The sequence below is a fragment of the Suricata suricatta genome, chromosome 16, assembly GCF_006229205.1.
Source record: "Suricata suricatta isolate VVHF042 chromosome 16, meerkat_22Aug2017_6uvM2_HiC, whole genome shotgun sequence".
Taxonomy (NCBI): Eukaryota; Metazoa; Chordata; class Mammalia; order Carnivora; family Herpestidae; genus Suricata; species Suricata suricatta.
Window position 1 is genome coordinate 39,353,023 of NC_043715.1, and position 13,420 is coordinate 39,366,442.

Below are 13,420 nucleotides of genomic sequence, written 5' to 3' on the forward strand. Positions count from 1 at the left end.
GGGGGGGTCCCGTCTCCCAGATGAGCCAGGTGAGCCCTGGGCTCAGAGAGCGGCACAGTCGTGTCCGTGTCTGCCTCAGGGACCTCTCCCACCGCGAGTGCCGGCCCGACGCCGCTCCCTGTGGCCTGGATTGAGAAGTTTCGCAGCTTCACTGTACTGTGGTGACTTCCATCGTGTTGTCCGAGAAGGGGGTGACTCTGTTCAGCACGACTCCACAGTTGTCACACTTCTCTGTGCTTGACTTAAATGAGCCATTCTGAGTGCTCTTGACGGCGCCAGGTCGTTGTTTCTAGTCTGGAATAAAACTGTGCGGCTAGTCTTTTTATGTGGTTTGGATTTAACGACCAAGTTGAGGCAAAGACCGTGTCCACGCGGGTCTCTGTCCTCCAGGGTCGAGGTGCTGGAGCAGAGCCCGAAGGAGGCCGGCGGGGGCCCCACCCGGGTCCTCGTGAGGTTTCTGGACGAAGGCCGGCCCGGGCTGGCGGCCGCCGGCCAGCTGCTGCGGCTCCCGGAGCGCTTCCTCGCGCTGCCTCCCCAGGCCGTGGAGTTCATTGTGTGCCGAGTGAAGCCTGCTGACAGCGAAGTTGAGTGGAATCCAAAGGTAAGGTATTTGGGCCTTTTAGATTGTATTTTTTATATTTTGTTGACCTTGCATCGAGGTCTGTTTGAGTGTAGAGGGCTGCGTTTGGGGAAGCTGCGGCGTGGTCCTGGACGGGTAGAGCAACAGTCCCCTAGGTCCCTGCTGCTGCGGGATGCGCTCACGGCCGCCGCCGGCACAGACCCAGCTCCCAGGCCCCAGGCAGCTGCCTGGCGCCCTCGTCTCCGGTCCTGGGACTGGTGTAAAATCTGCCTTGCCATGGAACAAATCGGCGGTCAGCTTGAGAAGAAACAGTGTGAGCGCCGAGTGAATACCCCGGCAGACGGGGGTGGGGCGCGGGGGCCTGGGTGACAACACTCTCCGGCGAGGCCAGGGGGTGCCCCTGCGGCTGGCAGGATGGGCGAGGAGACGGGGGCCAGAGAGAGCTTCCAGACGCAAGGACATTCCCTCCGGGCGCTTCAGGAGGTCTAAGGAGGATGTCACCATGTGGACGGGAGGAGGCACGAAGGTGAAGGTGCCCGAGGAGTGCTCCCGCAGGGGCTCCGCTGGCTCTCCAGGATGGGGTGGGCCACTCCCCGGCCGGGCAGAGACCAGACGGTCAGTCCTGCTCAGCAGCAGAGCGAGCGGGTCGTGTTCCCTAACGACAGACACTCCAGATCCCTCGAAGGGAGTTCAGGTTCCTACAGTCTGACTAATAGGATATAAAATAAGCCATTGCCGTTTGCAAACGAAAACCAGTTTGGGTTATAAACAAGGTTAAACAGCATCCTGGAAGTAAACAAGTGAGTGTTTCCACTACGCAGGACGAGTGAGTACACAGCGTTACTGTTAGAAAGTCACTAAAAATGTCCCTTATTAAATAGCAGTCTTTCTCCTTCTGCAAAGTATTTACTGCGTGTCCCCTGTGTGCTGAGTCCCTGGCCTCTAGGGATGTGGCCGTTAGCGCGTAAGGCCATGGTGCTCGTCCTCAGGAGACCTTTGATCTGTCAAGATGATCGCCCACAAGTACTTCTCGACGAGGACCCTCCATAGAAATGGGGCAAAGGTCTCCCGTGTGCATTCTTCCAAATTAGTGCGCCAGGTTCAAGGGCGATGGAAACAATCTAATCTGGGTGAGCCAGCTCCCTCCTTGCAGCTGTCTTGGAGCCAAAATGGGCCTGAAAGAGAACTCAGCGTGTCCGGTCGGCTACGGGCGGGCTTGAGAGAACGACACCCCGTGCCCGGGAGCCCAGGGCCCCTCGTTCACAGGAGAGACCACTGACCCCAGTGGGAGATGCAGTCTGGGAGTCCAGAGGTGCCGTGTGCACCGCCCTTAAAAGCCCCACAGTCAGTACCCTTGTCTGCAAAGGGGCACCATGGCCTCGGTGACCCACCTCACGGGGCAGTGGGGACGCCCCGTGAGATACAGGGGACGGTTTTCTACACAGCTGCACAGCATAAACAGAGATTTTCTTAAAGCTTCAGCTAAGTCGCCTGTTTTATTTTTCAGGTCACTAGGTACATTCATCATAAAATCATTGGGAAATTGCACGATGCAAAAGTGGTACTTGCTTTAGGAAACACAGTGTGGGTCGATCCAATGGTGAGTGTGGGCTTTTCTCAAAAGAAATCTGTGTGTGAATGGGCCCTACGGTGCATATTATTCTCATTTGTTGCTTGAATAGTTGTTTGCCTCGAACACATGGAGGCTTTTGGGGGCTCTGTGTTAGGGAGGGTTGTTTTTTCATATTATGTGGGTCATGAATTTGGTTGTAGGTTTTTTTTTGTGTGAGAGAATCCTTCACACGATAACCCAGCACTCCCGATGGAGACAGGCTTTCTGGAACTCTCCTTGCTGCCGTGACAGTCTCTGACCTTTACAATTCTATTCCACTTTTTCAAGGCTTGGTTGTATACTGTTAAGTCAGTTTCACAGTCCTCTGTCCCCACCGGTGGGGAGGCCCCACGTCAGGACAGCGGCCCCCACGTGGAATCGGTCACGTCGAGGATTGTTGGGCTTTCAAAGACAGATTTTATTATGGTTACAGTTTCTGCCTCATTCCTTCAGCAGATATTTGTTGAGCACCTACTACGTGTTAGGTCCTGTGTGGGGGCACCTGGCTTTTGTCCGTGAACAAAAATTCCTAGCTGTGGAGCTGATGTAGGGCTGGGCAGGGCTGATCAGGACGTGTAATCGGGACCTCAGTGCATCCCCTCTGATGCCAGCCTCCCCCCCCCCCCCCCCCCCCCCCCCCCCCCCCCCCCCCCCCCCCCCCCCCCCCCCCCCCCCCCCGTCTTAACTGCTTACACCCCAGGAACTCCGCTTTTCAATGTGAAGTTTTGCTCCATTGGACTTATATCTTAATTAGTATGATGATAAGGTTTAAAGGAATTCGGTTCTTAAGAACTGTTCTGCTGGAAGTTATTTTTATGAGACTGGAAATTCCTTAACACTTAGAGCAAGAGGCTTGGGTGTAGGATTTAAGCGTTCAGAAGAGGAAATGATTTTCAGCAGAGAAGTAGAGATTGCCAGTGCAGGTAAATGAAGATTTGGGGTCTTCAGTTTCCGTAATAGTCAATATTCGTGATTGTTTATTGGAGAAAAAAATGGAAACTTTATTAAGTGATCTCTAAAACCGTAGCTGAGAGAATGAAGAAGCCAGAACAGAAGGCCCCTCGTGGCGCCGACCCCCCGCCCCTGCTTCCGAGACACCCAGCCCAGCTCGGCGGGAGGCCCCCATGCCCCTCCCAGACGGGGAGAGCGTTCCTCGTGCTCCCGCTGCTGCTCCTGCCGTGAAAGGGCCGCAGGCTCCCGGGGCTCCACCCCCCTCAGCCGGAATCAGGATGTCACAGAACTTCACCTTTTGTCCAAATTAAAACTGATGAGAGTATTTTGGCTGCCGGAAAAAATGCAGTGGAGGGAACTGTCCAGAACACAGGCCCCTCTGGGCGCCGAAGTCTCTGAGCCCGGGCAGGAGAAGGGAAAATACTCAAGCAATGAAGTTAGAAAGTTAGAGAGTGAGGGCTGTGTGTGTGGTCCTTGCTTTACGGATTGGTCTCATCCGGGGGTTTTACTCCAGGATCTGGTTTTGGGCCCCCCAGCCCCAGACCTCCTCATACTTGGGCAGTGTGGGGGCGGGTTCCAGAAGCCTCCCACGTGTGAGGTCTGACGCGGCAGAGGGAGGCCCACGTGCACCAAACATGGCACAGCGAGATGGCGGGGTCACCAAGAGCATGTTTGATTGATCTGAAAGTTCCAAGGGTGATTTCCTGCAAATGTACTTTGTCTTTGATTCAAGGTGCACGTTACAAAACTTTCAAATTTGAAAACGTCGGTCATTGATTATAACATCCGTGCCGAAATCTTGTCCATGGGCCTGGGTGTCGACAACTCGGAGCACATAGAACAACTGAAGGCGTTACACCAAGGAGCCAACGAGCCGCCTGGTGAAGAAAGCCTAAGCCACGCCCTGTGAGTAGGCTTGGTTTTTTTTGACTAGAGAGAGAGAGAGAGAGAGAGAGGGAGAGAGAGAAAATATGAGCAGGAGATGGGCAGAGGGAGAGAGAAAGAGAGAGAGAATCCCAAGCAGGCTCCAAGCTCGGCATGGAGCCCGACGCAGGGCTCGGATTCCACAGTCACGATCAGAGCCAAAACCAAGAGCAGGATGCTCAACTGACTGTGGCCCCAGACGCCCTTGTAAGTGGATATTGTTTCCCTTTTGGAAGAGCTGTTTTTTGGGACTATAATTCATGAGACGTTTTCTTTTCTTTCTTTTTTTATTTTGACTGGGTTACTGAGTTTCCACCTGTCCATCACTCAGCTTCAATAATTTGTCAGACTTGGGGAGTCTTATTTTATCCATATCCCCAGTGCACATTTTTGCTTTTGGTGGAGTATTATAAAAGAGATCCCCAATATGCTGTTACCCCCGGACCTCTTGCTAACTCAGTTTTTGTTACCTTTTCCCTGACTACACTCACAGAACAGTGTAGACGTCGTACGTTAGTCTGGTGGGCTTTCTGGACCCAGAAGCCAATCCTGGATCAGGAAGAGGGCATGAGTCCGTGCGCCCCCTGCCCCTGTCCCCCCGTGGAAGAGCGTGGAGTACTCTGCCCTGGGTTGTGCTTTGTGTGAGAGAGGTCACGCAGTGTGTCTCTGCTCTGGCTGCTTTCAGCCCCGAACGGTTCGGGAAACCCACCGGTGCTGTGCGTGTGACCGCACGTCGTAAATCTTACTGCCGCCTGACGGTGTGTGAACGGACCGTACTGTGTCGCCCGTCCGCCGGTCGGCGGGAGGCACCTCCCTGCCCCGGCCACAGCTGGTGGCGGTGCGAGCGTTCTCCTGCCCGTGCTCTGGGGCGCGTGCGGCTGTGACTCCCGAGGCTGCCGTTCTGCAGTCTGCGTGCGTTGTGTGAACGCACTTCTCTTCCTTTTACACGAATACACCTGGGAAAAAACACAACACTCGGATTCTTGGACGCCTCCTGCCTCTGACACTGCGTCACACCCCACGCCCCGCCCTGTAAGCCCGTCTCTGTGTCTCATCAACGTAAACCCCCACTTCATCCGAACGTCTGTTTGGCTTTCTTAACCTCAGGACAGAGGTACTTTGTACGTCTTCAGTCTAATTTTTGTGCCTGTGTGGCTTTTAAAAGTCCATTTTTTAAGGGCAGCTGCCACCTTCCATTTCTGTCCATCCTCTCTTTCATGAATAGAAGGACCAGTAAGTGCTTTCCATCTTTTCTTCTCCATCTTTTCCAGTGTAGGGCCTTCTGTCCAGGTTTGCTCGGGAGAAATAGATCAGCCTGACCCTACAGGCTGCAGTCTTTATTATAACCAAGATTAGAGATAGAATTTTTTTAGATGGCTTAACAAATTTTTTTTAATGCTTATTTACTTTTGAGAGAGAGAAAGACACTGAGCGTGAGTGCGGGAGGGTTCCGAGAGAGAGGGAGACACACGAAGCCGGCTCCAGACTCTGCCCAATCAGCACAGAGCCCGTTATGGAGGTCAAACCCACAAGCCGTGAGATCGTGACCTGAGCCAAAGTCAGAAGCTCAACTGACTGAGCCGGCCAGGCGCCCCAGGGGTTTGTTTTGTTTTGTTTTGTTTTGTTTTTTAATGTTCGGGAGGGAGAGCACTTGCCTGAGTGGGTGGGGGGGGGCAGGGAGAGCGGCACGGAATCCCCAGCAGGCTCTGCGCACGGCCAGCACGGGCCGCTGCTGCCCAACAGTGTTCCAGACTGGCGGTCCCAGCTTACGCCGCCACGGGCAGAGGCTGAGAGGCTGTGGGGTCGCTGGGAAAGCCCCCGGCACCCCGTGGGGGGGGGGATGGGCCTCAGCAAGAGCGTGGCGGCCCCTGGTAGGAGAGCTGGTGGAAGACCCGAGACCCTTCACAGTGTCTGTCAAGTTGGTTGTTCGGTGATGAACTTGGGAAAGGCCCGGACTCCTCAGTCCTCACAGAAACGCAGATTAGAACCACAGTGTGATAATAGCACTTTATACCCACCAGAAACGAGGGAAAGGAAATACCAGGTGTTGGTTAGGCTGTAACAAAAGACTTTTAGAAACGACTAGAGGGGCGCCTGGGCGGCTCAGTTAAGCGTCTGACTTCAGCTCAGGGCGTGACCTCACAGTTTGTGAGTTCGAGCCCTGCGTCAGGCTCTGCTGACAGCTCAGCCTGGACCCTGCTTTAGATTCTGTCTCCCGCTCTCTCTGTCCTTCCCGTGCTCATGCTCTGTCTCTTTCTGTCTCTCAATAATAAATAAATGTCTAAAAATTAAAAAAAAGAAACCATTAGCATGCTATTGTTACATCTAAAAAAATTAATAGTAATTTCTAAAACTGCATGTTTTTTATTGTGTTAAAATATGCATAATGGAATTTCTCGTATTTTTTTCAAGTTGTGGCAAAACACACGTAAAGTCTGTCCTGCTCTCCTGAGCGCACAGAAGCCCGTTCGCAGCGTGAGACCGTCACCGGAGGGTGGGGGCCCGGCCCTCGCCTCACACTTGAAGAATGACCCTGTCGGACACCAGAGTTTATTGAGGCAGAGCACAAAGCTCTCCAGAGGCAGGGGTCCTGACGGGGGAGGCCGCCCAGGGCTTTTGTTGGGACCTTATCAGAAAGTTTGGAGATTCCACTCATAGCGCCTGGCCCAGGCAAGTCTGGGATCCCTTTGTCCTTTTTTCTACCCCCTGAACCCACCACCCCTGCAGCGCCCCCCTGAGCTGCAGCCTGCCTCCCGGAGGGGTGAGGGTCGCTGATGTGTCCTGCCTGATAACCAGCACCGGCACCTCCAGTGTTTCGTCACCGCCAACAGAAACCCTGTCCCCACGAAACACTGACCCCCTTCCCTGCCCCCACAGCCCCTGGAGACCTTCGTTCTACTTTCTGTTCCTGGGCCGGTTCTGGGCACGCCGTATACGTGGGGTCATGCAACATGGGGCCTCTCGTGTCTGCTTCGGTGCACTCGGAGGTTTCCGGGGCCCCCCCGTGTGGCATGTACCAGTCTGTCCTTTTTACGGCTGAGGAATAGTCCGTCATGTGGACGGACGTCTTGTTTGTCCTTCCGTCTGTCAGTGGACGTGTCAGTGTTGGGAGCAGTGCTGCCATGAACACGGCTGCATGACCCTCTGTTGAGGTCCCTGCTTTTGGGTCGTTCCGGGTCACACGAGCAGGGGCATTGCTGGATCACACGGCGGTTCTGTTTTATTGTTTTAAACCACCGAACTGTGTCCCACAGCACGTGCTCCATTGGACGTTCCCAGCAGCGATGCACGAAGAGTCCCTCTCCTCTCCACATCCTTGCCTAGAAACTAGCCCAGCGGGAAGGCTTGAGGTCTCAGGACTTTTCTGAGCGCACATCTTGCCTCGGCGTGCGTGTGGCTTTCTGCCCCTGAATGTGCTGGTTGTGAATGTCCTGATTTCCTAGGGTCACCCAGCCTCTCCTCTGGGCCTTATGTGGTCTGTGGTCCCTTCGGGTCCCTGATCCTTCCCCTCAGCGTCTGTGGGCTTGTGGTCTCTTTTTCTGAGCATTTTCCATCTGCATTCCGAGTGTGGTCCCTCGGGTCCCCCGGCAGACACGTCGGAGTGGATCACGCAATAATGTGCGAGTCTCGGCTGCTCTGCTCCCCCTGGTTTGAGGTGCGGATGGGAATCGGGCTGCTGCCTGCCCAAAGCAAGACCACCGTGCATGGGGGGGGGGGGCGCCCAGGGGCAGGTTGAACTGCCCAAGGCCGTTCCTCGGGTTCTGAGGCAGGCTTTTTCTTTACTGGGCCTTTGCTTTCTTACTGTAAACCTTTGGGTGTTAGTTCCTGCAAAATTGGTTCCGACAGCATCTGGTGGTCCTTTCGGGGCTTCTGTGGGGAGATGGGAAGCTGGAGTTTCCTTGCTCAGCATTTTGTTCTGATATTTTCTGGTGGCAAGAAGCGGGAATACGTCTTCAGTGTAATTTTGTTTCTAGTTCATCTAATTAACTCTTAACTGAATTACCGTCGGGCTGCTTGAAGCTTTAAAATGCATTCCGTAAATTCTTGTTGTCTACTGGGGATACAGCAGTGAACACCTATTAAGATGCAGGGCCATCTTGCATTTTAATAGAGCGAGACAGATCATAGTAAGCAGGCTACAGAGAGACACGGGGGTCAGATGGTGATAGGCGAGATGCAGCAGATGAGCACAGAAAGGTTAGGGTGGCGGTGGCCGAGAAGGGTGAGCAGTGGCCCAGGCGCCGTCCAGGACAGTACTTCTGAGGGCACAGGGAGGGCTCCGTCATCCCTTGATTCTGCGGTGGCTAGGGCAGAAACGCGGCGGGACCGTAGGCGCAAGCAGTCCTGGGATGGCATCTCGTGGCCGCTTGCGAGGACTAGGCCTCCGCTCTAAGGCAGCGGAGCCACGAGAAGGTTTTGAGCTGATGGATGATTTAATCAAAAGATCCTTGAGGACAGGCTAGGGTGCGGGCAAAGGCTGTGCTGGGAGTTCAGGACAGGGACCCTGGCTTGGGCTAGGGTGGCTTTGTGGAGGTGGGGAGAAGTGGCTGCTCTCTGAATATATTTGTAGTGAGTGTGTGGCCTCACAGAGCCTCGTTGGCAGGTCCTGGGTACTGAGAGCCCGGAGGAGGGAGCGCTGCGCCCTGCGGGCCGGATGTTGAGTGGCGAGGGGCTGTGGGGGGCCTGGAAGGGAGCCCAAGAAGGAGCAGCGGTGGCTAGAGGGAGGCCTGGGAGGGAACACCCAGACAGGCAGGTGAGGGGGCCTCTCAGAACAGGAGCCGTGACTCTGCCAGGCGCTGCCAGGAGCCCCGAGGAGCCAGTGAGGGGAGCTGGCCGTGGGGGCGGCTGTGGGGCTGCTGATGGCCGGGGAGGATTCCTGCTGACGGACGAACGCAGGAGAATTAGAACACCGCAGAGGTTCAAGAGGTTCAAGTCTGAGGTTGGTTTTTATCTGAACGAATCGGGTGCTGTGGGATTAGGGCAGCTGTCGGCTTCTGTACACTTTCAGGAAGCAGAATCGCTCCATGCTTGCTTATGAGATCCTTCTAAAAGCAGAGACCTCGTTAGAGTTTAGTACATTTAATGAAAATGAGGCTTGACTGCTTCTGTCAAACACCGCAACTGCTCCCGAGCCCCAGCGCTGTTCTCCGCTTGGCCCTCTGTGCGCTCGTGCAGGAGGCTTGCGCATGCGCAAGGCGGAAGTGCAGAGGACGGCGAGCAAGGCCCCACAGCTGGAGCCTGCCCAGGGGAGACGAACGGTGCCATCGGTGCAGCAGGCTGGGAAGGAGGACAGATCCTGTGGACGTGAAAGATCTGGAAGCCATAGGGCTTGGTACCCGACAGGCGCAGGGGGTGTGGTCCTGCACTTCTGAGCCCCGTGGGCCGGAGGGTATTGGCATGGCTGACAGCTCCCAGGCGCTTCCCGGAGAGCAGCTCTCTCGGGAGGAGGACGTCCTGAGTTGGTTTGGGACGTGTTACGTGTAAAGGGTATTAAAAGCGTAAGCCCAGGGCTCAGGAAAGCAGCTGGGAAGGCCAGTCTGCTGGTATTAGAGGAGAGTCACCAGTGGGAGAGTGTGTGACGAGGAGGGACGGAGCCCCAGCGGGGGAGGGTCTGGAGAAGGACAGGGGCCTGTGGTGGCATAGAGTGGGCGATGGCCTGGTGCTGCACAGTGCGGGGGGGCGAGGCCTGAGGAGGCGTCCCTGCCTGGCTGGGTGGAACGCAGATGTGCCTTCCCCGTTTGTGGGGGTGCCATTCCCAGGCTCCCCACACCATAGATGTGTGTGCATGCACACGTGTTTGTAGGGTTTGGTATGGGTTTGCTCTTTTACACTTGAATTATCTCTAAAATGCAGATGCAGACAAAATGACTTACATTGTCACCCATGAGGAAGGCTGCAGGATGGCTGGGGAACAGGGCTGAGGGAGATTTTTCACAGTAGACCTTTTTATTTCAAAATCTTGAACCGCGTGAATGTGGTCACCTGCCCACCCGCCGAGGGGCCCCCAGCTGTGTGTGGGTCTGGCTGGAGGCACCGCACGGCCACTTGCCGCCTGCCTTCCTCCTCTTGCCGGGGGCGGCGGGGGGGTTCCCTGGAGAGGGCTGGAGTCCACTGAGTCTGCTCTCTGTCCACCTCGGAGCTCACCTTCGCCTCTTCCGTCCAGGGCGCCTTCTTCAGCAGAAGATGCCACCGGTCTGCAGAGCGCGCAGCGAGGAGACGGGGGCTCGGGAGCAGGGGCTGGCTCCGACACCGAGCCGGGAAACCAGAAGCACGGTTGGTGACTTAAAACATGGCTGACTTAAAGTCATGAAAGCTTGGAAATCTCAGCGTTGGGGCCTCCACTTTTAGGTGGATTACATGGAAGGTGACATAAACTATTACCTGACTTCCTGTTTTTGACAGTTCAGCCTCCAATGGTTTTATTTTTTAAATGGAAGACTTTTTTTTTTTTTTAAAGAGAGAGTGTGAACTAGGGAGAGAGGCAGAGAGAGAATCTTAAGGGGGCTTCAAGCTCAGCACAGAGCCCTACGTGGGGCTCTCTCCCACAAGCCTGGGCTCATGACATGGGCTGAAATCAAGAGTCTGACACTCAACCAACAGAGCCGCCCAGGCGCCCCCCAACATTTTTTAAATAACGTTTTCCTTTTTGTTAATTGAGGCATAACATTCGTCCAGTAAAGCACACAGCTCATCAGAATTACTCACACGCCATTGACTGCATGCAGGGGAAGCTGATGAACATTTCCAGAAGCCCAGGCGTCTCCCTCATGCACCTTCCCCACCTGGAACCCTTCCCAGGAACCATTGTCCCGACCTCTGTCACCACCAGCATCGCTGAGTTTTAGAAGCACAGAGGGTACACTCTTGGGGCTTTCCCCACTCGGCGTCCTATCTGTGACTTCATCTAGATTATCACGAGGAGTGGTGACACTTCCGTGCCTCCAAGTCCTATTCTAGGATCTGAATATGCCACAGATTATTTGCTTGCCTGTTGATAGACACAGAGGCTGTTTTCAGTTTTTGGCTGTTTAGACTGCTGTGACCATACTCGCTCAAGTCTTGGATGGAAGATTCAGGTGTTTTAGACCAAGAAGTTCAGATGGTGGTGTGTCAGAAAGTGTTGGGTTCAGCGCTGGTTCCCGTGTGCGCCGAGTTCCCGGGGCGGGCATGTTCATCCCAGCGGGCACGGGAGCCGCAGGGAAGCCTGTGGCCGCGGCAATAACGCCGCTCCTCTTCAGAGTAACTTTACTTTCCTGGTTGGTTTTTTTTTTTTTATTTTTTTTTAAACACATTTATTTTTGAGAGACAGAGCACAAGTAGGGCAGGGGCAGAGAGAGAGGGAGAGCGCAAGCAGGGGAGGGGCAGAGAGAGAGGGAGACACAGAATCGGAAGCAGGCTCCAAGCTCTGAGCTGTCAGCACAGAACCCAACGCGGGGCTCAAACCCACAAAGTGTGAGATCATGACCTGAGCCACCAAGGTGCCCCCTGATCGTTTCTTTTATACTATTTATTAAGTCCATTTTTATAAATTCTATTAAATGTGTATTTTAATTTTTTCTAATTATTCTTTGCAAGTGGATACTTGAGTTTCTGTGGAATTTGTACTTTTCCAGTTCTCAGCTAAAAGTTGCATGAAGTAGGAAAAGTACATAGAGGTACATAGTTTATACCTTTACATATAAATAACTTACTGGAACATTTGACCTTCTGCCCAGAAACTCTACCTGAAAACACGAGAGATTCTTCCCTGAACAAAACCACAGAGCCTCTGAAGAGGTACGTCCGCCCACTGCTGGTCTACTTCCTTCCTTGCCTCGTGAGTCGGTCGTGATGCGTGTGTAAGCCGTTTCTTCTCTCTCAGCTTCCACCCGCAGGTCAAGTGGTTCCAAAAGGATGATGTGGTCATACTGAAGATAAAACTCAGGAACGTAAGGGATCACAACTGCGAATATTTCAAAGACAGAGTCGTTTTCAGGTAGGCTCATGTGTGTCTTAGGAGGTAAAACGGAAACCACTTGTAACACGTGAGAAGACCGACCTTTCCTTCTGCCAACCTAGCGCCTGGGTGGGAGAGAAGTTTTACGTGGCCGACATGGCGCTGCAGGGCAGCATCGCACAGGACGACTGCGCATGCACGGTCACGGGCGAGGAGCCCGTGCTCACTCTCGCGAAGGAGAGAAAGGGGCCGTGGCGCAGCTTACTCAGACAGCGGGTGAGTGCGCAGGGGTGCGGCCCCGCTCCCCGCCCGAGCCTCACCGCTGCTCACTCACCGTCCCGTTCTGTTGAACAGAATCCCAACGTGGCTTTCGATTTCGATCACTGGGAAGAACACGAAGAGGAGAGCCACTTCCCCAAGGGTAAGACGGGGTGCACCCCTTCCTGGGGAGGCGCACGCGCCGGATGCCCCGGGCCGCCTGATCACGCCGCTGGCTTGGGGACCGGGGCCTCTGTGGGAGTCGGTCGCTAACAGGAAGCCCATAGGGATTCGTTTTCTCCTGTGATCGGTCTCGGTGCTGAAGGGTCTGGTCTGAGGAGGGATCAGCTCTTAATTATAAGCATACTTGCTTACGACGCTTGTATGGACTTTCTGAGGAGAGTAATTTAGTTATAAGCAGGCCAATTTTACCTGTTTATTTCTTGCCTAAAATAGTGAAACTCTAAAATAAGTTATTAGAAATAGAACTATAACTCTGCAGCCCAGCAATTGTAGCACTAGGTCCTTACCCAAAGGATACAAAATACTGATTCAGAGGCGCACAGGCACCCCAGTATTTATGGCCACACTGTCAACACCAGCCAAATTATGGGAAGAGCCCAGATGTCCACCGACAGATGAATGGGTTAAGAAGATGTGGTGTGTGTACATTGGAGTCTTACCTGGTGGTCAGGAGGAGTGAAATCTTGCCATTTGCAGTAATGTGGATGGAACTAGAGTGTATTATGCTAAGCAAAATAATCAGAGAACGACAAATATCTTATGATTTCACTCATGTGGAATTTAAGAAACAACAAATGAACATAGAAGGAAAAATAAGATCGAAAGAGAAGGAAGAAAAGGAAAAAGATGAAAAGAGAGAAGGAAGCAAACCATAAGACTCTTAAACACAGAGAACAAACAGGGCTGATGGAAGGGTGGGGGGATGGGCTAAAAGGGTGATGGGCGTAAAGGAGGGTGCTTGTTGGGAGAGCACTGGGTGTTACATGTACATGAATCACTAGATTCTATGTCTAAACAATTATTATGCTATATGTTAACTAACTTGGCTTTCAGTAAAATAAGTAAATTGCAAAATAGAGCTCTAGAACCTAAGGGACTGTTCCTACATTGGCCAAAATAACAGGCAGGCTGGGGG

The 13,420-nt window shown here is 53.7% G+C and overlaps 1 protein-coding gene across 1 annotated transcript in view; it reads left to right on the top strand.

The window, feature by feature from the left end:
* The window catches only part of TDRD12 (tudor domain containing 12), a 65,544-nt gene that overhangs the window by 50,233 nt on the left and 1,891 nt on the right, over positions 1 to 13,420 (top strand). Inside the window, exons 24-32 of the mRNA XM_029924258.1 lie at positions 21 to 97; positions 391 to 601; positions 2,088 to 2,180; positions 3,877 to 4,049; positions 10,231 to 10,340; positions 11,783 to 11,843; positions 11,929 to 12,042; positions 12,126 to 12,279; positions 12,358 to 12,424. Of these exons, the coding sequence (XP_029780118.1) occupies positions 21 to 97; positions 391 to 601; positions 2,088 to 2,180; positions 3,877 to 4,049; positions 10,231 to 10,340; positions 11,783 to 11,843; positions 11,929 to 12,042; positions 12,126 to 12,279; positions 12,358 to 12,424 (1,060 nt within the window). The remainder of the gene's footprint in view (positions 1 to 20; positions 98 to 390; positions 602 to 2,087; positions 2,181 to 3,876; positions 4,050 to 10,230; positions 10,341 to 11,782; positions 11,844 to 11,928; positions 12,043 to 12,125; positions 12,280 to 12,357; positions 12,425 to 13,420) is intronic.